The sequence below is a fragment of the Phyllostomus hastatus genome, unplaced genomic scaffold (genome assembly GCF_019186645.2).
Source record: "Phyllostomus hastatus isolate PE091 unplaced genomic scaffold, TTU_PhHast_1.1 phas_contig_1, whole genome shotgun sequence".
In the NCBI taxonomy this organism is placed as follows: Eukaryota; Metazoa; Chordata; class Mammalia; order Chiroptera; family Phyllostomidae; genus Phyllostomus; species Phyllostomus hastatus.
Window position 1 is genome coordinate 39590823 of NW_025333498.1, and position 27815 is coordinate 39618637.

The window sequence follows — 27815 nt, forward strand, 5'->3', positions numbered from 1 at the left end:
AACGGGCACATGAGTGGCAACCACACATTGATGTTTCTCTCCCTCTCTCCCTCCCTTCCCCTCTCTCTAAAAATAAATAAATAAAATCTTAAAAAAGATAAAAAGACAACATACTAAATGGAAGAACATATTCACCAATACATCTGATAAGGGATTACTATCCAAAATTTATAAAAAACGTATACAACTCAACACCAAAAAAAACCAATCTAATTAAAAATGGGCAAAAGACCTGGATATACCCTTCCCCAAAGAAGATATACAGATGGCCAACAGACATATAAGATGGTCAACAGAGAAATGCAAATTAAAACCATAATGCAAACTATCTCACACCTATCAGAATGGCTGTCATCAATAAATCAACAAATAACAAGTGCTGATGAGGATGTGGAGAAAGGGGAAACTTTTTACACTGTTGGTGGGAATACTGACTGGTACAGCCACTGTGGAAAGCAGAATGGAGATATCTCAAAAAATTAAAAATAGATCTGCCTCTTGACTCAGCAATCCCACTTCTGGGAATATATCCGTGGGAACTCAAAACACATTCAAAATAATGTAAGCACGCTTATGTTCAGTGCAGCATCATTTACAATCACCAAGATGTGGAAGCAGCCCAAGTGTCTATCAATAGATGAATGAATAAAACAATTATGGGACATTTACACAATGGAATACTACTCTGCCATGAAAAAGAAAAAATCCTACACTTTGTGATACCATTGATGAACCTGGAGAACATTATACTAAATGAAATAAGTCAGTCAGAGAAAGACAAATCCCATGATTTCACTCATATGAAGCATCTAATGAACAAACTGAACTAATAAGCAAAATGCAGACAGACATATAGAGTAGGATGACAGCTTGGTGGGAGGAATTTAGGGGGTAGAGGGATCAAATAAGATGGTAGAAGAACTCATGGACATAGACAAGAGTGTGGTGACTGCAGGGGAAAAGGGTATAAGGGGGCTAAATGGCAATGGAAAAAATACAATTAATAAAAAATCCAAGGCTGGCATCATCCAAAAAAGTTTAACAGGTTTATTTATATTGTTATAGAGTTAAACTGCTAAAACTCGTTCACTGAAACATTCTGACTTGCATTAATGCTTTATGTCCCCACATTTACACTAAAAATTTTCACACAAATGAAAAAGGAAAAACTGCCAATACCTCATTTCTGTCCCATTTCTCACTTACAATCATATCCTTAGGTACCTTTTGACCCAACGGGTTAAAAAAAAGTTTAGAACTACCAATAACCGGGAGAAGAGATTTTTTTTTAAAGAATGAAATGTTTCCCATGATATGGGATTCTTAAGCATGTTTTCCATGTATGCATCATGCTAGCTGTGTATCTTTTGGTGTAATTGTTACATGTTTGGCATAGACAGCACACAGGCTGGTATCTTTAAAAAGGCCAACCAGGCAGGCCTCACTTCCCTCCTGCAAAGCACCAACAGCTGCACTCTGGAAGCACAGATCTATTTTAAAGTTCTGAGCAATTTCTCACACCAGTTTGTGAATCAGAAATTTAGTGGACTTCTGGTATCCTCCAGTAGAGGGCACACTCTTGCAAGTGGCTTTGGAAGCCAGTTGCTTCCTAGGTGCTTTAACACAGATGGATCCGCAGGCAGTCTGCTTTGTTTGAGCCCAGACACCCTTTTTCTTACCCTCTTTCTCCTTCAGCTGGAGCAACTCGGAGCTACAAATGACGCTGGAATTAGAGAGTGAGGACTGTGCTTTTATATGTACTCATCTACTGATGGGTTTTGGGTCTGCTTCCAAATCTTAGTTATTATAAATGAGATTACAATGAACATAGAGGAGCATTTATTCCTTCAAATTAATGTTTTGGGTTTCTTTGGATATACCCTCAAAAGTGGAATTGCTCATTTTTAATTTTTTGAGGTTACTCCCTACTGTTTTCCATAGTGGCTAAACCAGTCTACATTCCTGCCATCAGTGCACAAGGGTTCCCTTTTCTCCACATCCTTGCCACATACTTGTTATTTGTGGATTTTTTGACGACAGCCATTCTGACAGGTGTGAGGCAGTATCTCATTGTGGTTTTATTTTTTTTAAAGATTTTATTTATTTATTTTCAGAGAGGGAAGGTAGGGAGATATATATATAGAGAGAGAAACATCAATGTGTGGTTGCTGGGGGTCATGGCCTGCAACCCAGGCATGTACCCTGGCTGGGAATCGAACCTGTGACACTTTGGTTCGCAGCCTGCGCTCAATCCACTGAACTATGCCAGCCAGGGCTTCATTGTGGTTTTAAATTGCATTTCTTAGTGATGCTGAGCATCTTTTCCTATGTCTTTCAGCTTTCTGTATGACCTCCTTAGCAACCTTCTGTATGTCCTCCTTTCAACCTTCTGTGTGTCTATTCAGGTCTTCTGACCATTTTTTAATTGGGTTGTTTGTGGTTCCTTTATTTAGTTTTTGTTTTTGTTTTGTTTTGGTGTTGAGTAGTACTAGTTCTTTGTAAATTTTGGATATTAACCCCTTATTAGATGTATCATTGGTGTATATGTTCTCCCATTTAGTTGGTTGTCTCTTTGTCTTAATAGTTTCCTTTGCTGTGTAAAAACTTTCTAGTTTGATGTAATCCAATTTGTTTATGTTTCTTTTGTTTCCCTTGCCTGAGGAAAAATAGCAGAGAAAACAGTGCCAAGAGAAATGTCAGGGATTTTACTGCCTATGTTTTCTTCTAGGATTTTTATCAGAAAGGAAAGCTAAGAAAACAATCCCATTTACACCTGCATACACACACACACACACACACACACACACCCCAGGAGGTAAAATACCTGTACTTGAAAAATTATGAGGTACTGAAGAAAGAATCAAAGACACAAATAAACGGAACTATATACCATGTTCATGGATAGGAATAATTAACATCATTAAATGTCCATACTACTCAAAGCAATCTATGGATTCAATGCAATCCCTGTAAAAATACCAATGGCATGTTTCACAAAACTAGAGCAAATAATCCAAAAATGTACATGAAATGGCAAAAAGAAAAAGAAAAAACAAACCAAAGAGCCTCAGCAATACTGAAAAAGAAGAACAAAATTGGTGGTGTCATGCTACCTGAATACAAACTATACTACAAGGCCACAGTAATAAAAAAAGAAAATTAAATTAAAAAAAACAAAACAAAACCATGGTACTGGCATTAAAATACACACACACACACACACACATACACACACACACACCCCAATGGAACAGAATAGACAGCCCAGAAATAAATCCACATCTGGATGGTCAATTAATATTTGATAAAGAAGGCAAGAACATACAATAGGGTAAAGACAGTCTATTCAATAAAGGGTACTGGAAAAACTGGACACTTGAAAAAATAAAACTAGACCACCTCCTTATAACATATAAAAAAATAAACTCAAAATGGATTAAAGGCTTAAATGGAATGCCCTCAGTTTTAGATTCATTACATTGTCCTCATCCCTCTTCAATAAATAGTTCAAAGCTAGCAGAGCTGTTACCTTTGACTTAGCTAGACTCTGCTAGCTTTAACTATTTAAAACAAGCAGCATCAGCAACTTTTTTAAGAGACTTTATTATTTTAGAGCAGTTTTAAGTTCACAACAAAATTAGAGGAACATTCAGATATTTCCCATATACTCCCTGGCAGCACAAATGCATAGCCTCCCCCATGATACATCACTCAACAGAGTGGTATATTTGTTAGCAAGAATAACCTGCACTGACACATCATAACTACCCAAAATCCATAGTCTTTACCTTAGGGTTTCCTCTTGGTGTCCTATACTCATTCTATGGGTTTAGACAAATGTATAATGACATATATCCATCACTATCATATCACACAGAGTAGTGTCACTGCCCTAAAAGTCCTCTATGCTCTGACTACTCATTTCCCACACCCTACTCCACTCCTAGCAACCACTGATCTTTTTATTGTCACAATTTTGCTTTTCCAGATATCATAGTTAGAATCATATACTGGATGTTGCCATTTCAGATTGGCTTCTTTCACTTAGCAATGTGCATTTAAGGTTCCCTTATGTCTTTTCATGACTTGACAGCTCATTTCTTTTTATCACTGAGTAATAGTCCATTGTCTGGATTTATGAATAAAGCTGTTATAAACATCTATGTATAGGTTTTTGTGTGGATAAAAGTTTTCAATTCCTTTGGGTAAGTATCCATGAGCATGACTGCTGGATCTCATGGTAAGAGGGTGTTTAGTTTTGCAAGAAGCAACCAAACTGTCTCCCAAAGTAGCTATACTATTCTGCATACCCACTATTAATGAATGGCAGTTCCTGTTCTTCTATCTCCTTGTCTCATTTGGTGGTGCCAGTGTTCCAGATTTCGGCCACTGTAACAGGTAGGTAGTGGTATCTCATTGTTTTAATTCTAATCTCCCTAATGACATATGATATGAAGTGTGTTTTCATATACTTATTTGCAGTCTTCTGTTGAAGTTTTGGACTTATTTTTTAATTAGGTTATTCGTTTTCTTCTTTGTACTTTGACTACTTTGAATAAAGTCCTTTATTCAGATATTATTAAATATTGCAAATATTTTCCCCCAGTCTGTGGCTTACCTTTCAACTAATGTTTTTTATTGAGTTAATGTAGAATACTTACAAAAGAAAAGAATGCTTACTACATACCAGATATCATTCAAAGTACTTTGCATATAGTAACTTTCCTATACTTTATAACTGTATAGAGTAAGTACCACTATTATTTCCATTTTCCATATGAGACAACTGTGGCACAGAGAATTTAAATGACTTGCCCTAGGTCATAGAGGCAGAAACTCATGGCGCTAAGACACAAGATCAGGCACTCTGGCTCCTATGCTCTTAACCTATATCATATGCTAACTTAGCACTACGCTAAATGAGTCTCAAAGTGCACCTGGTCAGCTGGTAGGTGGACACAGTAACAATTATAATACTAAATATGGTAAGCAGTACCATAGGGTGAGTGATATTAAGTCCAGGCTTCAGATATTACTAGTTGAAATGAATTATATTTGAATTAGTAATTCCCACAGCTAAATTAAGAATTCTAACTCAGACATAGAAAGAGGAATACATTTTCCTAAGGGTCTGTCATTTTTCCACTCAATTAGCCCGCTATTTGTCCACTATGGTTTTGTTACTTTTCTAGTTAAGAACAGTAACTTTCCAATCAAGCTTTATTTACAAAGAAAATTCCAGATAAGTTAGAAATAAGAAATCAGCATAAATGAGTTTTGGTGAAACTCATACTTGTTAACTGAATACATAAGAAAAAGAGATGCCTTGGGTATGTATGAGAGGACCCCCCCCCAAAAAAACATAACTAACTTCTGCAAGGCAGACCCCTTGTAGTATATATAGGCTTCTGCCACTAGATGAGTCTTCTAGGAACCTATCTGCATCAGTGTACCAGCTGGTGTTGTTGTGAGAGGCTGCATTCACTAGGCTTCAGTGAATTTTTTTTGAAGACTCTTTCAGCTTGTTTGCTGACTTTACAACAAGTGTTTTAGGAGTGCATCTGTCCACACCATGCTGAGTGTTCAACACTTTTCGACCAAAACTGGCATGACCCCCATGCTCCACCCTCCCTATTTACCCTACCCTACCCTGAGCAACTTTTTTTGTTTCCCCGGAAGAAAAAAGTCCTCAAAGGGAAATGTTCTGCCAGTCTGGAAGAGGTGAAACAAAAGAGCAGAAGCACTAAAAGGCATCAAAATCAATGAGTTCAAAAACTGTTTTGAGCTGTGGAAAAAATGTCTCCATGGCGTATTGCATCAAATGGAGAGTAACCGGAAGGTAACTGAAGTTTAAACATGTAAGAATAAATACATAGTTTTTTTATAAATAAATTCCATTGGGGGGGTCCCCCCTCATATTGACTTTTAAGTATTTAAAATGGGTAACTAAATCTGAACTTGTTGTTTAAGAGAGATGTTCCCTTAATAGCTAAAAAAGAACTATTTCAATTAGCATATCAAAGCTAACAGTCTCCAAAGTCAAGACTTCTGCTTGTAACACAATTAATAGCAGGCTCTGTTTTACCTACACTCACTGATAAATTGTCACCTGGGAACAGCCAACCTATCTGGGTGACCAGGTGGCCCTGCTACTTGAGTTTCCCTTCTCATTCTCCTTTCAGCTAAAGACAAGATTATGTTACTCCACCTCACTAAGCCTCATCCTCAAGCCCTTGCTGTTTCTAGTATGAGTTAAGAACCCATACGGTGGTGAGGTATGAATGAACAGAGGGGGAAGAAGAAAAAGGCAAAATGATAGAGCCCCTTCCTTTCTTAAACATTGTTTCATTCTCCATATGCAGTTTGTAACCATTTTCTTCCAGTGACCCTGTCCCAATACTTAAGCCAACTGCCTTTGTCTCAAGCAATCTGGTGCATTACCACCAACTGGGACTATTTTTGTCCTTTGAAACACAATGGAAGACACACAGGGCTTACTTCCTGTTACAGGGAAAACATTGTCATATAATGGACGAAGCCCTATTCTAAAATAAGGTAAGCATCTGTTTGAATCTCAGTTGTGCAGCTTACTGGCTATATGATGCTGTTTTCTCATCTGCAAAACTGGTAACAAAGGTAGTTCAGTACCAGAAATACAATGTAGCAAGTAGTCAAGACGTTTCCTTTATATTTTTCATTTGGCTCTGATAAAGGATCTCAGGACCAGTATCTCAAATCCTTACAACACAAGCTTCCAAACTTGGACTACACACCATGGTAAGAAACACATTTTTCATTGTGACTCAGCACATATGTAGATATAACATATCTCATAACTAAGATTTTACAAAATGATACTAATCTCTACTATGTGTAATTCATTTTGATATTTTATATTTTCTTTCTTTCTCTCTCCTGCAACACTTCTCTTCCTATGCCCTCCTCCCTAAAGATATATATGAGCTTCTTTTTAGTCTGGTCACCATACCACCCCTACTGGACCCCCAGGGAGCAGGGTACTTTCAGAATGCAAATTGCAGTGGGTGAAAGAGACATCAGAGAAGAAGAAAATTCTCATAGTTCAGGGGAGAAATCCATTTTCCCTCAGACACCATGTTATTCCTGGGTAAAGTTAGTTGTACTGCTGTAATACAGAATACCAGAAATAAAACAAGCTCATAGATCGGTCTGGGAACTTAACCACACATATATCAATGATCCTAATAAGAAAATGCTTCCTAGGTTCCAAAGTTTTTGGAACATAATATATGGTTGGCCAACAAGGTCGTTCGGTTTTTAAGTACAAATAAGAGACACATTTTTCATTTTCACCAAAATTTTATTGAACAATATATTCACCATTTTATTCCACTAGCCTCTGCCATCTTTCAGGCAACTTCGTAATTCCGTTCTCCAAAACTTTTTATCTTTTTGAGCACAGATCGGTTCCCAGTGCCTTTTGCAGTCTTCCAGGGAATTGAATTTTTTTCCATTAAGAGAATTTTGTAAAGAACAAAATAAATGGAAATCAGGTGCAATGTCTGGTGAATACAGTGGATGAATCACAACTTCCCAACTAAGCTATAACAGTTTTTGCCTGGTCATCAAAGAAACATGAGGTCTTGCATTATTATCCTGATGGAAGATTATGAATTTTCTGTTGACTAATTCTGAAAGCTTTTTATAGAGTGCTGCTGGTCTAATTGGGAGCAGTACCTGTTGGAAGTATTTGTTTGGTTTTCCTGAAGGAGCTCATAATTGAGGACTCCCTACCAATCCCACCAGATGAGGACCAGCCTTTGTTATGGTTCGTAGTGGTTCATTTTGCTCGCCCCATGATCTCTTCCATTCTACATTGTAAGAATCCGCTCTTCATAGCCCTTCACGATTTGCTTTAAAAACAGATTTTTTGTTATGTTTAAGTAGAGAATCACACGTGGCAAATATGGTAAAGGTTTTTTTCACTTAACTTATATGGAACCCAAACATCAAAGCAATCAACGTAATAAAGCTGGTGCAAATGATTTTCAACACTTGATCTGGATATTTTGAGAACGTTGGCTATCTCCTCATGTGGTATAACCTTGATTGTTCCCAATTAATGTTTCAGTTTGATTGCTACCACCTTCAACTGGTCTACCCAACCATGGAGCATTGATCAGCGAAATATCTCCAGCATAAAACTTTGTAAACCACTTCTGACACGTTTGATCAGTCAGTCACAGCACCTTCTCCAAACACTGCACAAATCTTTATTTGCATTTCAGTTGCTTATTTTCTTCCATCTTCAATATTAAAATAGCTATACAAAAATTCACCAACTTTGATTAGCTTTTTTAAATGCATGCTGATATGACAGCAGTCAAAATATAATCTATCAAAATTGTTTGGAATGAAGTTAAAGATAACTAAGTGCAGAGCCATTGTACAGGGAAACTGAACAAACTTTTTTGGCCAACCCAGTACATTTCTAAGTCGGGGAAGGGGTTCTACTTATATATACAACGTCCTCTATCAGAGAGTAGTAAACTATCTCCTACAAATCAAATCCAGTCTGTGGCCTATGTTTGTGCAGCCCCTAAACAATGGTTTTTACATTTTAATGGTTCAAAAAAAATCAAGAGTATTTTGTCACACATGAGTATTTTGTCACACAATTCTAGTATCTATAAATAAGAATAGAGTCACACTCATTAATTTACACATTGTTCATGATAAATATTTGTTAAGCACCTATTATGTGTCAGACACCAGAAAAACTACATTGGGTAAGTCAGATATAGCACCCCTCGTAAGTATTAATGAAAAGCAAGTGGGAAAAAAAAGTTCAGAGAAATAAAAAGCACTTGGTTTCTTGTAGAAATCATCAGAGGGCCTATATGGTAAAAGATGAGGTTGGAAAAGGTCCTTATCAAACAGTGCCTTTAAGGTCACTGTAATGAATAAACATTCTCTAATATTTTATATTCAGCTGTTCATGCAATAAGTTGCTCTCTACTCCTTTAATAAATCATCACATTGTTACAAATATTTGCAATATTTTAAAGTTTCATGTATATATGTATATGCAAGTATGATTATGTTTGTGTATATAGCCTTTGATCCTCACTGTAATATTGTGAGGTAGGTTATTACTATTACAAACTTTCTACTTTATAGATGAAGAAACTAAGATTATGTAATTTCCTGAAGTTCACATGGTATATCATCACACCATTGTAAAGAAATGCCAAACACCCAAGTTCTCGCCCTACAGAATGTTTGCTCTTTCTACTATACCAGCTCAAGACCTGCATAATTAATTACTTTCACTGAATTTGAGATGAAGAATGTTCTTACTGCTGTTTGTTTGTTTTAGAAAACTATTCTTTCTAACCAACAGCTACATCTGTACCAACAAAATTAGCTTTCATTTCTATTAACTAGCCCCTATTGGCCAACCACATGTTCTAGTGGTAGAAAACTCTTAATCTGTAACATACTAGGTTTATCTATTCTTCTACTGATTTCTTTCCATATCATGGAAACAAGACTAGTTGTTAATTATAAAAATATTGCTTAATTGAAGCTGCTAAATATATGTTGCAAGACAAACAGGAATTACAATTCTTAGTAGGGGCTATTCTCAGGCTCCTGTAGTGAAAGATAAGATCAAAACTACCCTTCACTAATTCAAAAGAAAAAAACACACTTCTCTTACCCTAATCTTTTAACTTTACTCCATCCTTCAGAACTAAGGACCAACTCAAGTATTCTTCATAAAAATAATTCCGATAGAGATAGTTACTGCAGAAAATAGTATCTGACAGTTTGTTAGACTCTCTCTTACCAGTTTAAAGCATCCTAATTTAATTGCTTCTATTATTTCTAGCCCTCTCAGATAACAGACAATCTCTATTTACATTTTAACAAACAATATAATTAGCAATCAATTTCCTAATTCAATACCCAAATCAGATTTATGTATCTCTAAAGAACTAAGGAAGAGAACTAAAAAATGTTACCAGGTAAGGTTTGTTATATAATATTCATATAGAATAAAAAAAAAGGTCAGTAGCTATTACTATTACCTTGCCCATCTTATATAAGTCAGTATCTCACAAGAACCCTTACTCATAATTTAGCATTCTCTTTTAACTTTGACTTTTCACTTCTAACCATATCATTTTAAAGTGTACTCATACAACTGATTTCAGGTGTTAGCTTAAATGAAAATAATCAGCAAATTCTATTCACTAATCCTGCATCATAAAACTCCATACCAAGTAACACAAAACCTAGCAACCAATTCTTTTTCTATAACTACTTGACTTACGGTTATAAATAAAATGGCTTATCATATTTATAGGATAAAATTATATTTCTTTACAGATGGTAATTTACTAAGGATAGTTAGCTTCACCTGCTTCCAAAATGAAAGAAACCAAATGAAAAGAGGCAGCCACCATTATTATTTTTTAATTCAGTAAAGTTTAATGTCTCTTCTGGTTTTATCTCTGTGTAATCATGTAGTTTTCCCTAGTCAAAGATGATGCTACTGAATTTCTGCCAATATAAAGCTGATTTCCCTGCGCCAAGCACCAACTCCCTCTCCTACCAAGTGTAGAAGCTTGAAATCCTTCACAGATAAAAATATTCAAGCTGACTACTTAAAGTCCATAGCACTGAATAAAAATAAATATAAATAGCCCATAGTAGTAACAATTTAGCCCTTCAGCCTTTATTATAAGACCTTTATAACCTATAAAGATATCAAATTCCTAAGAATTAAGATACAAAATACGCCAAGTTTCTACTTCTGAATCCTCAGCCATAACAATACCTTACATGTTTAAAACAGTAAGAAGTGATCTCGTGAAATTAAAAAAAAAAAAAAGGCATCTGGAAACAAGTAAAGCCAAAGTTCCAGAGAAAAATAAGAATGCTTGGTAAGTAAGAATATAAATTAGTAGATATCCAAAACTGTTCTTGTGGCAAGACAGGAATTTGCCACAAGAACTCAATTGCCTCTGGTCTATTTTATTAACTCCTTTTGAGGTTTGGGTTTTTTTTTTTTTTAAACATTGTATTCAAAGTTCTCATATGCACAATATACCCATCCATTTCTTTTTAAATAATAAGTAGGGAAAATGGGGTGACTAAGAGGAAGATGGTAAATGTAGGCAAGCTTTAAAACACAGAGAATGGTCAAAGCTAGAAGGGTTCTTGGAGAGTTGCTATAGTTCAGGTTGATGAAACAATCACCCCGTAACTGGTCTCACCTCTTCACTCCTATATATACTTTCACTTTATTTTCTAGATAGCTTCCAAAGTGATCTTAACACATAACCCAGATCTAGCTTCTCCTTAAAACTCTTTGCTGCCCCCTGCCCTTTGGATTTCATTCCAACTCCTCCCCATATCAGATCAAAACCCCTGCATGATCTTGTCCCTGACTCTCTCCAATCCCATCCCTGCATTCATTTCTTGAGGCAGCCAGTCAAATATTCATTGAGTTTCGACTCTGCCAGAAACTGTGCTATCCCTTGGGGGTACTGCAATGAAGGTGAAAGGTGTCTCGCCCTCTCTTACAGCCTACACTCCAGTGGTGGAAAGGGCAGACAATAAATAGGTAGATAAATAAACTAAGTAATTAGAGATTGTGACATGTGATGTGAGACAAATAGTCACCCTCTTGGGACCCTGTTTGTTTTTGTCAGAGCACATATGACAATTTATAATTATTTTATTAATTTGATTAACTTATGACTGTCAGCTCAATAAGGACATAATCATGTCTATCTTATTCACTGTTGCATGCCAACCACTTAGCACAGTGCCTAGCACATAGTTCAATATTCATTAATTAAATTAACGCTTATTTCATCCTCTTTAATTTAGGGATGAATAAAGTGGGGTCTCAGTGGTTACCAAGGTCAAAGAAAAGCAAAAAACAAGGAATCTGAATGAGAGACTCCAAAATTTTAGTTCAAAATATTATACCGCATTCAAAATATTTATCTCAAAACTGAAGGACCTTATTTTTAAAGCTTGTAGCTGATACCCTAAAACAAACCTGAGAATCTTTCAAGACTTTATTTTTACATGAAAAATTTTAAACACTGAAGAAAAATATTTTAAATTCTAACAAATAAATAGATACGGAGATTCACTCCAATGCTTCCTTTTAATGCATACTAGAACAATGAAACCTTAAAGAACTTGTAAAAGACCATGATATCTGAATGTTCTACATATTTCCTAACACGCTTTATTGCTATTTTGTTTAGCTGAATCAGTCAGAATAGTATCTCATATTAACTGATAATTTACCAACAAATTTGAAAATATCCCCCAAGAACTGAAACTGTATTTTTAAATGTTTTACATACTACACACTACATTTTTAAAAATAAGACTGAAAGATGGGTTAAAAACTAACATATACAGGGGTGGGCAAATGTAGGTTTATGGTTGAAATATTTTACACACTACATTTTTAACAATAAGGCAAAGATAAGTTAAAAACTAACATATACAGGAGTGGGCAAAAGTAGGCTTACAGTTGTAATATAAATAAACAATACAATAATTAATAAATAATATTACAAGAATAAATTCTGTTTAGTGTACTCCTAACTAAACAGAATTCTTTTGCCCACCCCATATAGGTAAGATTTATGAACCAAGCTATGTATTATGTGGCATATTACTTCATTTAATATATACTGATTTATAAAATTTTTAAAATTCTCAGAGTCTTAGAAACTTTCCAATATCTCATAATTTGCTCATGCCCATTTCTCTTGAAATAATGCCTTGGAACAAGCTTGATTTATCATATATAAAGATTTGAACACTCTCAGATTTATTCCTAATAATCAAGGTCTCATTTCTATAAAATATAAATTGCAAATTTAGTAATCCTAACCAGGAAAAAAAATCCAACCTCAAAACTTTAATAGGCTTATTTTTATTAAAATACATAAAGACAATTCATTTTTAAGATCTTTTAAAAGTCAACTCATCCCTACATAGGTCCTTCTAATAATTACCTTATTGCTTTATATTCATTTTCTTCAGCAACATTAGAGAATCAAATTATTCCAAATGTGACTATAGCTACTAAGAAAATGGTCAACCAAAGGGAAAAAAAATAGCTTTTATCTAGTACAAAAGAATGATATTGAAAAGGTTTAGAATTCAGGCATGAATAGCATTTATCAAGTCAGAAAATTTCTAAATCTATTTCTATGGAACAGTGTAAATTACTGTGAGGAAAATGCTTCCTGTAGATTTCAAAGAATATTTAAACACAAACAACATAGTGAGCTACTAGTGCTTAAATTCTTTAACTCAACAGCACAATGGTCACATATCCATCATACAGATTCTGCCCTATAAAAGAGTATTTATGCTATCATGGGTTTTATGTACTTTTATTTTTCCAAATCTATGCTGTATTTTCATTCATGCTTATAATCTAAACCCCTACCTGCATGTAGAGTTTCTTTTGTTATGAGAGTGATTCCTCTTATCTTCTGGCTTGTTATATCTTTACCAATTTTATTTAGTACTACCATACTACCTCAAACTTCAGGATGCTTTTGTCCTATATCCATCACACATGTATTTGGGACACCAATCACAATCATAGCATCCACTCCTATCTCCTTTAGGTTTTAATTACTTTACTTTTGGACTTAAGCCCCTCAAGTGAGATTGTTCTGCTTCTTCAAACAATTCTAAACATATTTTCATAATATAAATCTCTCCTTCAGATTTAGTCAAAATTCCTTCATTCTAACTTGATCATTCATTCATGATCAAGTTTACTCACACATGCCCTCTGTGTTCCTGATCCTATTGTACTTTTCTCTTCATAATACAATAAATAACCTTCTCACCACCTTGACTGGTATGCCTCAGTTGGTTGGGTGTCCTCCTACAAAGCAAAAGGTCACCCACCAGTTGGATTCCAGGTCAGGGCACATGCTTGGGTTGCAGGTTTGGTCCCCCACCTCTGCAGTTGGGACACCTACACAAGGTAACCAATTAAGGTTTTTCCCTCACATCATGTTTCTCACCTTCTCTTTCTCCCTCCCTTTCCCTCTCTAAAAATAAAGTCTTGGAAAAAAAATAATAACTTTCTCAACCTCCTGCCAAGCCATTTTTCCCAATTATTAGGACCTATATTTTCCAGCATATCTTTCCTAAGTGAAAAAATCCGAACTCTTCAAAATTACAATCTAATTTTGTTTTGGCACCTTTGTGCATGCTTAATTCATCCAGCTAACCCAGGAGAGAAAAGAGCTCAGGCAGGGCAGGTCCATGTTCTCCCTTGGGATCAGGTTTTCCTTGATTCTGTATCTAAGACATATTCTCTATTATAGATTAAATAATGAGCATATTTTTCAGTGCACATTATTTTCTTTTGCAAATATTTACTTATTCATCATCTTCTCTACTCAAGAGTACCAGCTATAAAGAATAAGAGATTACTGAAGTGGATCAGTATTTTTTAGGAGTTAGTAACCATTGATCATTGAATTAACTAATAGATCATAATAAAAAATTCAAATGAAACAGAATATAAAAATAAATAAAAGTACCCTGCATACTGTAAGAGTTAGTTCATGTAACTTTTGATATATATATGAGGGAAGACCCAAAGAAAACTGGAATTATCTTCTGGAGGGCAGGCCCCTTGTGGTACAGGATTCCCCCTCTAGGTGAGTGCTATAGGAACCCATCTGTATCAATGTACCAGCTGGCATTGCTGTGAGAGGCTGTGTTCGGCTTCAGATAATTTTTTTGAAGACTCTTTCAACGTGTTAGCCCATTTCATGATGGATGATTTACAAGCACACCTACCCACACCATGCTGAGTGTTCATCAGTTTTTGACCAAAAAAAAAAGGCATGACCTGCATGCCCCACCCTCTCTGTTCACCTGCTCTCTACCCCAGCAACAATTTTTGTTTGTTTGTTTCCCCAGATGAAAAAAGTCCTCAAAGAGAAATGTTTTGCCAATCTGGAAGAGGTGAAACAAAAACAACAGAAGCACTAAAAGGCACCAAAACTGACAAGTTCAAAAACTGTTTTAAGCAATGGAAAAACTGTCTTGATAGGTATTCTGCATCAAATGGAGAATAACTGGAAGATGACTTAAATTTAAATATGTAAGAATATACAATTTTTTATAAATAGATTCCAGGGGTTTTTTGCATCCCCCTCGTACATATTTATGTATACAGAAACTGAGTCATGATGCAATGTGTATTTCTTATTATGGGTTATGGTCAAAAAAGTTGAAAGTCACTGAACTTCAAGACCTCTAAGATGTCTTCCAAATCTATATGATTCAAACTATATTAAAAAACTTAGTCTAAGAATCAGAGACATCATTTTAAAAAATGAAAAGAAATTAATGATACAAGAAATCATGCCCTGGCTGGTGTAGCTCAGTGGATTGAGCTCGGGTTGCTAACCAAAGTATGGCAGCTTCGATTCCCAGTCAGGGCACATGCCTGGGTTGCAGGCCACGGCCACCAGCAACCACACATTGATGTTTCTCTCTCTCTTTCTCCCTCCCTTCCCTCTCTAAAAATAAATAAATAAAATCTTTTAAAAAAATTATAAAAAAATAAAAAATTACTTTTTCTTAATAAAACAGTTATTAAACTCTAACCTTACAATTAAAACATCATACAGCCTTTAGAGCAGAAGAAGTTCAGAGATCATCTAATACAAGTTTTACCGCTTTAATGCATAAAAAAACCTCAGACTCAGAAATTTAAAAAATTAATTTCACTTCATTCAATGAATGTTTGCTGAGCACCCATTGTGTGCCAGGATCTAGGACTGGGTCTGTGATAAAAGAGATGTCTTCGAAGAGCTCATAGTCTAAAATGTATATAGGCAAGTATACATTGGCAATAATTACTGGCATCAAGGTAATTTACAAAGTATAAGAAAACATCAACTAAATCGATCTGGGTTGAGTGGCAGAAAAAAATGTTTCTAAAGAGGTGATACTTCTCAATCTTAAAAACAATTGAAAACAAGGAGTTAGCCATGTTATGGAAGAAGAAATAACATGTACAAAAGTACCATACTGATATCCAATAAAAAATGGTACATTCAAGAACAGCAAATCAAGTTTGTATAGCTGGAATAAGGAGTCATGCTGAGGAAGAGTCACAACAGAATACCTAGCATTTATGGGACATTTAATATTCAAACCACTCTCTGAAGTAGGCACTATTAATATCCCCATTCTGTAGATGACAAAAAAAGCACACAAAGTGAAGCGATTTGCCCAAGGTTAAGTTGAGAAGCCAGGATGTAAAACGTGTAAATCAATGAAGTCTAACCCCAGAACCTGTACTCTTAGCCACTATCCCAAGAGGTTAGAGAAAACAGGCAGGTACTAAATGATAAAGGACTTTGTCATTCTAAGAGTTTAGATTTTAAACTAAAGGTGACTCACAGTCAGTAATAGGTTTTAAGCAGGAATGACATATTCAGATTTATTTTTTAATGAGGTCAAAATAACAGACAGCTATGTAGATGGACTGGAAGAGGTAGTAGTACAAGGAACTAGCTAGTCTTAGCTAGAAATGTACAATAACTCAGGTAAGAAAAATGATACTGGACTAGACATTGGCAGTGTTGGCACCTGAACCCAAGGCTAATGACCACCACATTCCTGTCCAGTATCCATAAGAACCTCCCAATTGCTCCCCTTAAACCACCATTCTAACAGTGTAAGAAATCCAACATCAGAGACAACACATTCCCTTTAAGTCCCTTTATTAAACAAAACCTGATTAGATGCATTAGGTATATATGAAAGTGACTGACAGCTAGAGAATCAACGGAAGTCAATTGCTCTCTCTAGTAGTTTTCTTACCTTCTTGACTTCTCCTTCCTTTATACACTCACTATTCCTGGAACTTTCATGTTCAATAGTCAATTTCAAATCAATGTTCTGTCTAGACATGACTATTATAATCCAACAGAATTAAATTTACCACAGGGGAAGTCTAATGTGGTCACAGCTGTGGCAATAAATATACTCTTTGGTCTGGTCAAATTTTGGTTTAAACAGTGACAATGAATGAATATTAACAAGAGGTAGACTTTTTGAAAGCAGCAAAGAGTTAAAGAAAATCAGAACATTAAAAAGGGAATAAGAGCAATCTAAAGTTGGACAAAGCTATTCGATTCCAAGATAGCAACACTACTCCAAAATGTATGTGTGTGGTATTCTAGAAACCAAGAAATGAAAGAACAATGGAAAAGATTACCTGCTTAATTCTCAAGTATTCTAAATTCAACCTGTTTTCATTTAAACCATGGGTGAGACCTCTTGAGCCACCCTTAATGCAAGCAATGAGTGGGTTCCATAAGCAAGTAGCCCACAGTACAGGAAGTACAGAAGGAACAGAGGAGGAAGAGAGTAAACAAAGAAGGGAGGAAAGTAGCAAGGGAAATTAATATAATGGAAGAAATAATGAGTTATAGAATATGGAATAAAAAGTGAAGGAACACTAGTGATCCCAATATCAAGTTCTGCCAACTTTACCTTAATTACTGTGTGAGGGGCAGCCTGACAAATGGCAACATAGGAGAGCATGAAAAGAAAAATTTAAATCACAGATTTACAAGACACCAAAGATGAGAAATAAGCATATTTACAAAAATAAAAAAGCAACAAAGCAGTTTTAGAGTCAATGGGACAATCTAGAGATTATTAAAATCTCATTTGGTTTAGTTATCCTTTTCATTAAACAGTGAATCTGTTAGTATGAAATATATATATGGGAGGTGTGTCACAAAGACATTATGAGGCTTATTTGCATACTTTTTGTGGGAGTGACTTCAGAATCTTTCCTCTCACCATCTTAATGCTACTTATTTTAAGAGTTTCACTGTAATTCTTATTGTGACTGGATGAGTTAACTTCCTTAAAACCAGACTTCAAAACAAAGTAAGCACTTTTTAATTATGGTCAAATTTTAACCTTAAAAAGGACAAGGGTCTACAATAGATCATAGAATATTATTTAGTCCAGCTTAAATAAGCCTAATGGTAACCAAAACTCTGCTAATGATTCTCAAGAAAATTATGTAATTAAGAAATCATTTTAAAAGTTTCTTGAATTTAAAGTTAGCTAGACAAAAAAAATGCCCTTTTTAAAAAAATGAATTTATACACATATTTCTTCAACATGAAACTTAAAGAACTTTTAGGCACCATGTTAAACACACACATACACACATTGCCCAGGCAGTGATTTCAATAAGGATAAAAGAAAATATCCTTAAAGACGATCATTATGGCAAATAAACTACTGTATCAAAAGCAAATATAAGTAAACTCTATACCTTCACCAATCGTTCATTATATCCATAAATGTATAATCTTCATGAGCATTCCATCATAACAAATGACTGGAGTGTGTTCATAACAGCAAATTATTTTTAATAAAGTATAATAGGACGAAATAATGTATACATACCTATAGTCTGTTTCTCTAATTTTAAAAGATAGTGAAAAGATGAAAAATCTTATTACAAGGTCACCTGGAGATCACCAATACCATGTACTTATAAAATTTAGATAACTTCGAAGGGAAAGCAGAGCCCCTTTACTAACATACTAATGCTTTTAAAAATTAAAAGTTTAAGACACTGAAATAGAGGACAGGCTGACAGTGACCACAGAGGAGAGAAGAGGGAATTTCAGGGGACAATGGAAAGGGTTTACGGGAAGAAACTTAAAGGACACATGGACAAAAGCTAGGGGGAGGGTGGTAATGGGAGGGAAGTGGGGAGGGTTGGGAGGGGAGGCTGGATTGGGAGTAAAAGGGAGAAAACTGTACTTGAACAATGATTAAAATAAAATTGAAAAAAAATTAAAAGTTTAAAGTAGGGCTTCTCAACCTCAACACTACTGATATTTTGAGCCAGATAATTATTTGTTGTGGAAGGCTGTGTGGTGCATTATAGGATAATTAACAGCATCCTTCCTCTATACCCACTAGATGCCAGAAGCACACCCTCCCCACCTCCCCTATAGCTGGGACAACCAAAAAAGTCTCCAAATGTGCTCTGGAGCAGAGGTGCTGGGGAGGGATGCAAAGGTCACCCAAGCTCTAAAACTTCTGGCTTCTCATAAATAAACTGTAAAAAAAAAAATTTTAATGAATGGAGGAGTAGATTATTTTCTTTCCCTTCTGCTCTTGATGTTCCAATATATCATATTTGAATTTGATCACAGACTACATTTAAGAGATTCTGCCTTTCAGAAAACAAAGCATTTAATATCTATCATTTGTTAGCTAAAGTTCTGAAGAGTCCCAGAAGATTTACTGCACTGCCAATTCCCCCTCCAACCACATATACTTATCACAGAAATACACACAGTATTGCCTAGCTGAACTGAAAAAATGCACATATTACTTTATTTCCATTTCTTATCTCATTAAATACATAAATCAGACTGCTCCAGCTCCCACAGAATCCAAAGGAATTCTCAACTTATTCAGTGCAACTCAAATAGTACCACAATAGTTGCATCACTTCAGGTTGGATAAAACTAAGAACTAGAATAAGTATTAAGTTCATCCTCATATTTTAACAAATTGTGGGAAAATGTACTAATTTAATTAACCACAATGCTTTAAAAACAAACAAAAAAAAGACTAAGTAGTTTCTGTGTGAAGTAAAAACTGAGGAATATTACAAGAATGAAAAAATCAAAATCAAAGCGAATCTGCAGACATTTCTAGATGAGGGCAAAACACAAGAATATTTCCCCTGGAATAAGAGAAGGAAATTATACACTTGGCCATACCCTGCAGGAATAGTCTGTACATTCAGTCTCCAGTATACATACCACAGAATGGAAACTGAAAAATAAAAATCCATGTAATACTAAAGAAAACAGTAAACATCTATCCTAAACACCTGAAATGAAACTGTTCTTCACTACTACTCTCCATTTGATTTTAAAAAATTAATTCTCATAAAAATAGCCCTCCTTGTGCCAGATTACAAATTACACAGAAAAATCAATTAGGAAAATAAACATAATAATCCTTTTTTAGAGTGCATTTGATTCACAACATAAGTCCTTTAAAAAAGCAGACATTTTAAGTTCTAAAAACCTTGACATATAAATATGGATTAAAGTATGTAAGATTACTTCAATTATTCTCAGTAGAATTATGTTTTAGTTCAATTAGAGACATTTGTTTTAAAAACTATGCAAAAATATTTAGTATTAGTTTAATGTAAGTAGAATATCTATATACTCTATATCAACAAATTATTTATTTCAAAATTTTAGCTATTAACCTCTTGGCCCAGTGAAAATAATCGTACAACAAACTAACGCTCAATTCTTTTTTACTCCCAAACCAAGCAGAGAAAGCTATAAGATTATAAGATCTGTAGTGGCAGCCTGCTTTTCCATAACTAACACCTTAAGATTGCTCAAGAATAACCTCCTTCACCAATGAGTGTGACTCAGGTGAGCTTGGGAGGGAATACTGTCCACAATTCTTTGGTCAGTGGCCATGATGCCCCTCCTCCTCAAGGGCAGGAGATCAGAAAGAGGGATTTGAACAAGAGGAGTTCACCAACCAGAACATGTAGGGGCAGAGGAGAAGGAGTACACCGGAAAAATAAAAACCTCATGATTAAGTCATGTCACAAAAGAGGTTTAATGTTATCAAGGTATTCATTCATTTCACAGACACCATTGTTTATCTTCCTTCCCAAATCGTGCACAAAAAGAACTGTCAGCCTGCCTTAAGCATGTACCTTCTTCCATTTAAACAGACATGATTCTTTTAATCTCTGGCAATGATCGCCATTTCACAACACATTCAGCCCACCCAGAACTGATCAATACCACTACAGACATAGGACTAGACTTGATCCATTTATTAACCACAAGGAAACGTACCATTCAGCAAAATTCTTTACATTACAAAGGATTCTATTAAAAAGGGGGTGGGGAGGACGGACTGATGGACACACACACACACACACACACACACACACCACAGAGGTACACAAAGAAAAGACTACCACCCTCTAATTTCCCTGTGGCAAATGAGATAAAGACATAGCCATGAAAACTGTCAATCCCCCCACCCCATTATTCTATCTCACAACCTAGTAACTGAATATTTATTTTTATGATAAATAGATCCACTGCGACTTTAAAATTGTTCATCTTTCAAACTAACTCCCCTCTTAGGTACATTTGCACACCTTTGAGCTAGATGCTGAATTCATTTACATAATTTCAAATACAAAAGATTAGATAGTTCTCCAACCACTGGTTGCAACCATAGAACGTTTTCACAAAATCAAAATTTCAAATACAAAAGGGCCAGATTATTCTTCCAACCTTGGGCCAAAACCTATTTTATGAATATAGTATAGGTGACAGCATGAACAATTTCAAATGGGCTATTCTAACCCCAAAACAATGCTTCAATACGACGCATTTAAAATAGGTATTCCGTAGGTAAGCAAAATCTATGCCAGAAAAGAGCACATACATAAATGGTGGTGGAAAGCCAGTAACATTACCAACACACAGCGGCATACCTCTTCTGCATTGGATTATAGTTAATACTCCAACAGCAACAACTACAACTATTTTTAACATTGCTGGACACTGAAGTTGAAGAAAACGTGAAGAAGACCCAGATGAAATTGCTGATTATGATCCATTGTTTCTCACGGTCAAAATTAAGTAGCAACTGACTTGATCTCTGACGCTACAGTCAGAGTACTGGTGAAGCACTAATTAAAAGATGATTTAAAAAAAACAAAACCTTATTTTGGAAAATGCCACACTAGATGACATGTCGGGATACGCCTTTTAGGTCTCAAACCTTTGCATAAATTGTCACTTGTGGTATTTGCGGCTTAATTGTAACCCAACCGGCGCTGTCATCCAGTGTTATGGCCACAAAACCATGACTTTCTCACTTCCACAACAACAGAGCAGGCACTCTTATCAGTTACCAGCCTAACTCAAAACGAGGAAAATCCATGGAGGTTTCCAGATCACCGTCAGACCTTGGGGGCGGCAGTTGAGGGGCTCGGGTTGGGGGGGGGCGGGGAACTCCCCAGGCTCCACTGGAGCTCGCCGACCCAACAACAACCGTGGCCGCCAGCAGCGGCACTAGCCGCTGCAGCCCTGCCGCGCCGCGCTCCAGGCACCTACCTGAAGAACAAGAGATAAGAAAGACGGCAAACGCCAACTTCGCAGCAGCTCCCATTTTCCCGAGGCGCCGGGGAAGCCGTAGGAAGTTCTCGCTAGATATCCAGTTCCCTGGATCTTCCTCGGAGACAAACCTCCTGGTGTAAAATCAACCGTCATAAAACATATTCGGAAGCCCCGACCAAAATACGTTCACGGGGTTAAAAAAAAAAGAAAAAGAAAAAAAGAGGAAAAACAAAAAGCACAACAATAAAAAGAAATGCACCACGGGGGAAAAACCGCCACACACACGCACAACACACTAAACCAAACAACGAAAAGCCAACAACAACAAAAGCAGGCTTAAATCACTGTCAAAATCACTGTCAGCTACGCTCGCCTCTCGGGTCTCTCAGAACAAAACGCCAAGCTGAGGCGACGAGGAGGCGGCGGCGCCGGCGCCCGCTGCCGCCCGGACAGTCCGGGAACCGAGCTGGGTCCGACGTCCGGACCGACCTTCAGCCCGGACACCCAAAGTCTGCGGACCAGTGGTAGCCGAGCTCGCGGCAGCGGCGGGCGAGGAGGCAGCGAGGCGAAGAAGGAGGGACGGGCAGCGGCGACAGCAGCGGAGCAGGAGACAGCCAAGTTCTGGTCCAGGCTCTGGCTCCGGCTCCGGCTCCGGACTCCCAGATCGGCCGCGTTTTCGGTCCCCTGGCCTCCACCGGCCCCGCCCCCCAAACTTCCGGTTCCGGTCCGAGGTTGGAAGGCAGGCACCGTGGTGGAACGCTCCGCGGCGGCGGCAGTAGCGGAGGCGGCAGCAGCGGCGGCGGCGGCGGCGGCGGCTGTGGCTGTGGGTCGCTGCGCGCGTGCCGAGCTCGGAGCTCCTGGAGATTGTCGAGCTTGCGAGGCGGGCGCCGCGGAGGAGTAGAGAGAGAGAGGGCGGGGCCGCCTGGAGAGCAAGGAGGCGGAGCGGATGAAGGCTTGTCAGCGCGAGGCCTCGGCGTCCGGCCTGCTGGACCTGTTGGGCTACGGGGTTCCAGCGGGCGAGTGGAGGTGGTCCGCGAGCCGCAGCACCTGGTGTTTTAATGGCTGCGCTAGCCTCTCTGGAGCTTACGCCCGAATGGCCAGGGGAACCCAAGAAGAAGAGGACCTTAAGGCGGGGTGCATGGCTGGTGACTCCTCCGGGGTAGGGGGGGTGTCTGCGGCGCCCTGTATTTCCTCTGGGGGGACGCCTCGTCCGCTCTAAGACTTAGGGCGCCGGGTAGCCGCGGGTGAGAGCTGACCCGCTGCGCCTACGGAGCTGTAGGAGCTCGGCGCGCAAGCTGGTGTGTCTGTGCCATCAGTCCTAGCGATCCATCCCGCCCCTGTGGCTTCTGCTTATGTGTTTCGTCTTTCAGCTAGAAAGAAAAGAAAGAAAAAAACAACCGAGGAGCACGGCTATCCACCCGGTCAGGGTATCCACGTCAGTCTCTACGATGTGCAATTTGAATCTATTCCAACCTTCCTTTTAATACACGAATCATTGTATTGAAAACTGTTCTGAAAGTAATAGGTTCGCACATACCTGCAGATTTTGATCGACATATTTAATGATCAGAAAATTGTTTACTTTTTAAAATTTTAGGGCCTGTTTTTATCCCTTAATCTTAGTTGATTGCTTAGAAGGTGCTGTTCTAAGTATGAAGTTGGATCCAAAATGTAAAAGTAGTATTCCTACTTCAAGGAGATCATAGTATTTGCTGTGCTAGATAGATGTGACTGCAGGATACAAACTAAAGATACTGGCTTTGTCATTTACCACACTTTAGCAAGCTCCGTGAAAGTAGGGATCTTATCTGATTAGCATATATAATGACTGCTTAGTAAACAATTGTGTAAATGGCTAGGGGATAACTGCCTTTTTCTTAAATCCAATATTCTCCCTTGTATGCTACCAATTTGTGTTGTCTTATTAATAAAAACAATAAAGCAACTATATTATGTGGCTAATTCATGTTTTACTTGTGGCTTACCAATTCCCACATTTTTCCCACAAAGCCAAGCTTTGTCCCTTGTATTTACAGTGTTTTATTTTTCTCTTCCCCCAAATGACTCTATTATATTCATTCTGTAATTATCTGCCCATTTCTACAACTTGTCAGGGTTATTAGCAATCACTGTGGCACTTGAAACTGTCTCCAAGACTTCCAGTTCTCAAGTTGTGGTACTCAGAATGTGACTAGTACTGTGTCACAGTTAAGAAAAATCCAAAGTTGATCTTCAAAGTATTTAAAAGATCTCATGTAGTTCTCTGGACTTTATGAGCTGTTCAAGGGATAAATATATATCTTCCATTGGCTGGTTGAATTAGGAGATGCCACTAACATTTCTGGAATGAAAGTGTATTTTATTTAGAACTACCTTTGTATCATCCAGGAATTTGATGTCGGTTATACCCTGAATCAGGCCCCACTGTTGTCTTATCTCTGCATCACTTCAATATTTTTGAATTGTGAAACTAGAGTAAGTGGAATAACTGGAATAACCAGCAATAGAACTAAAACTTGAAAACATTCCTTACCTTACCACCCAAATTACCTAGTATAAGAATGTGAGGGAAGATGAAGATAACTTTTCTATAGTGTGAAAGAGGAGCAACAAGTCAGTCTTCACTATAATTTTTTTTCTAATAAAAAGTTAAAATAACCCCATGGGAAATATTACCAGCATCCATTAGCAATAGTTACTGTGTTCCTAAATTTGTGTTCACCCTGCCCTTGACATTTTTTTAAATCCTCACCTGAGGACATTTTTTCATTGCTGTTAGAGAGAAGGGAAAGGAGAAAGAGACAACGAGGCGAGAGAAAAACGATCAGCTGTTTCCTGTACGTGCCCAGACGGAGGATTGAACCAGCAACCTGGATATGTGCCCTGACCAGGAGTCAAATCCCCAACCTTTGGGTTATGGAAGGAAGCTCCAACCAACTGAGCCACACCTGCCAGGACTGCTCTCTGCATTTTTTAAAAAATTCAAAATAATTTAACTTATTCAGACACGAGAGTGCCCTGACTGGTGTAGCACAGTGGGTTGGGCATCATCCCACAAACTGAAAGATTGCCAGTTCAGTTCCCAATCAGGGCACATGCCCAGGGTACGGGCCAGGTCCCCAGTTGGGGTGCATGTGAGAGGCAACCGGTCGATGTTCTCTCACACATCTTGTCCTCCCTTTTCTTCTCTCCAAAAGGAAATCTTTAAGAATAAAAAAGAAGTGAGAGTATGTGACTAATTCCCACAGGAATTCTAAAGCTTCAAAAGAAGACAGGTAGCTGCAGCTGACTCCACTGCTCCTCTTTCCTCCCTATTTTGTAGAACTAAATATTTTTTAGTTCTCCCTATTTTTTCTTATCTACAAATCCAAAACCTCCCTAACAGTGCAAGCTGTACAACTGGAACTTAGGAATAACAGTGAGGAAAGAAAAATAAAACATGAAAGGAATTCTGGTCTGCCAGAGCATTAGACATTATGTGTTAAACAGCTTTAACTAGCACCACTTAAGATCCCCGAACTTAAGACTTACCCTATAGCCAGCCACTCCAATGATAGAATTTCAAGTCACAGTCCCAGCAAGAAGTTCAATTAAACTTCAAATCATTCCCAGCTGGAAGAGTCTTAAGAAGCCTATTCAACCTAGAGATTCAAGTGTGTGCTGGCTAGATGAGGAAACAGAGGTAAGTGAGGGTCACAGATTGCTTCCAGAATAAAGGATGATTTCTCATATGGTGCAAAAAGGTATGGACTAGCTAAAATCTTCACGTCTGAAGTGGGGCTGGAATTGAACCAGCCATTGAGATTGGGTAGTGTGGCATATATTGTGAGGAAATTTACCTGAAGGTGTTTACCAGTCTTTGGATATAACAACAGCTACATATAAACAACACATGCCAATCCTTTCTTTACCTTCAGGAAAATGACCAAACCCTGTAGAGCATGAGGAATGAAGGATTTTTAAATAGTTCTGCATCTTTCCAGCTACTATAAAAAAATCTGAGCTCAGATAAAATGGGCATTCCAGAAGTGGCTCAACTAATGAATTTCTTATATATGTGTATACCAATGCTGTAAAGCATCAAACATGGGGAACAAACTTGGTACCTTGGTAGGTCAAAGGAAGGCAGATAATAATCAGCATACCTTTCATTAATAGCCCCCTCTTACTAAATGTGCAGTGGGAAGAATACTCCCTATGTCCCAGTTTTTGCTACTGTTACTCCTCTGTTTCTACTTAGGATTGTACCGTGCCAATGGGGTAAAAAAGACATACTAAGAATAAGGATGTGGGAGTAGATGGTGGGACAAAACATTAAGGCCAAATAGTCTAGGGCGAAAAAAGTGGGCTAGAAGAGTTATAAGAAGCTATGGTAGAAATAACATATCCACTTTGATAAAAAGGCTACATTAACCCAGCTGGTAGTATAAATCTCAACAAGTGATTGAGTTATGTATTATCTCCCAAAGGTAACATTTGACTTTTTCTTCCATATCACCTCCTTTGAAATTCAGTAAATATGTGGGGAAAAAAAAGCAGGATTTATGGGAGGAAGGTTTTTTCCCCACCATCCAATACATAAATTCATGAGCTCAGGGGTTTAGTTTTCTAACTAATTTTAACTATTTAATTTCTAACAGTTTTATAGCTGTTTTATTTCTAAATTTTATAACTATTTTTATTTCTAATAGTTTTCAACTGCTCTTTCTATAACAAAGAATAGTCAAGGCTTTGAGATATACTACCTCCCAAATGAAAAGATGGTGGAATAAACCCACATTACTCAAAAGTGTGGTTCTCAAGCCAGTACAGTTGGTTTTCAACTGTATTCAATGAGATTAGTGCAGACATTAACAACAGTTTAAAAAGTTTTGTAGAAACTTAACAAAATAAGTTCACATCTCCTGAAGCTAATAATAATAATAAATATTTCATTTCATGATTTTAGTAATTAAATTTTATTGTATTTTACAAAAGTGTCATAGACTGTAAATTCACCACGGAGAATTTGAGAGGTACTGAAGCAGGGAATACAGCCGAGACTCTCTCAAAAATAGTGCCTTCCATCCATTTTAACAAATGCTTAAAATCTTGAATAAAGCTTTGATGCTATCGTCCTAAAATGTTCTATAATGCAAGGCTGCATAAAAATCAGTCATTTTTATTACATTGTTCATCTTTTTCTGTGTTATTCATTTATTCAACAAGTAGTTACTAGCCATAGGATTTGTGCTGGGTATTCGTTGAATAGCGATAAGTGAAATGGATATGGTCTCTGTCCTCATTGAGCTCACAGTGTCATGAGAAAGACCAAAGTAGCAAGTAAAAATGTAATTGTCAAGTGGAAAGCATTATTTACAATGGCAGACAGGATGCTGAGATAAAGAATAAGAGTGGTGGGATTAGATAGAAAGAGGGGACCTATTTTCAGAGAATGACTCAGGAAGGATTTACAAAAGCATTTAAACTGCAATCTGTAGGATGAAAAGAAGATAGGAAAGGAGCTAGTTAAGAAGGAATAGTATGTACAAAGCCTATGATATGTTCAAGGAATTGAAAGGATGCCCTTATAGCATT

At 37.1% G+C, this 27815-nt stretch overlaps 1 protein-coding gene across 1 annotated transcript in view; it reads right to left on the bottom strand.

The window, feature by feature from the left end:
- Nucleotides 1-22927, bottom strand: part of ACVR2A (activin A receptor type 2A) — a 92592-nt gene extending 69665 nt beyond the window's left edge. The window contains exon 1 of the mRNA XM_045831224.1: nt 22236-22927. Within this exon, the coding sequence (XP_045687180.1) occupies nt 22236-22290 (55 nt within the window). The 5' untranslated portion in view covers nt 22291-22927. The remainder of the gene's footprint in view (nt 1-22235) is intronic.
- Between the last annotated feature and the right edge of the window lie 4888 nt (nt 22928-27815).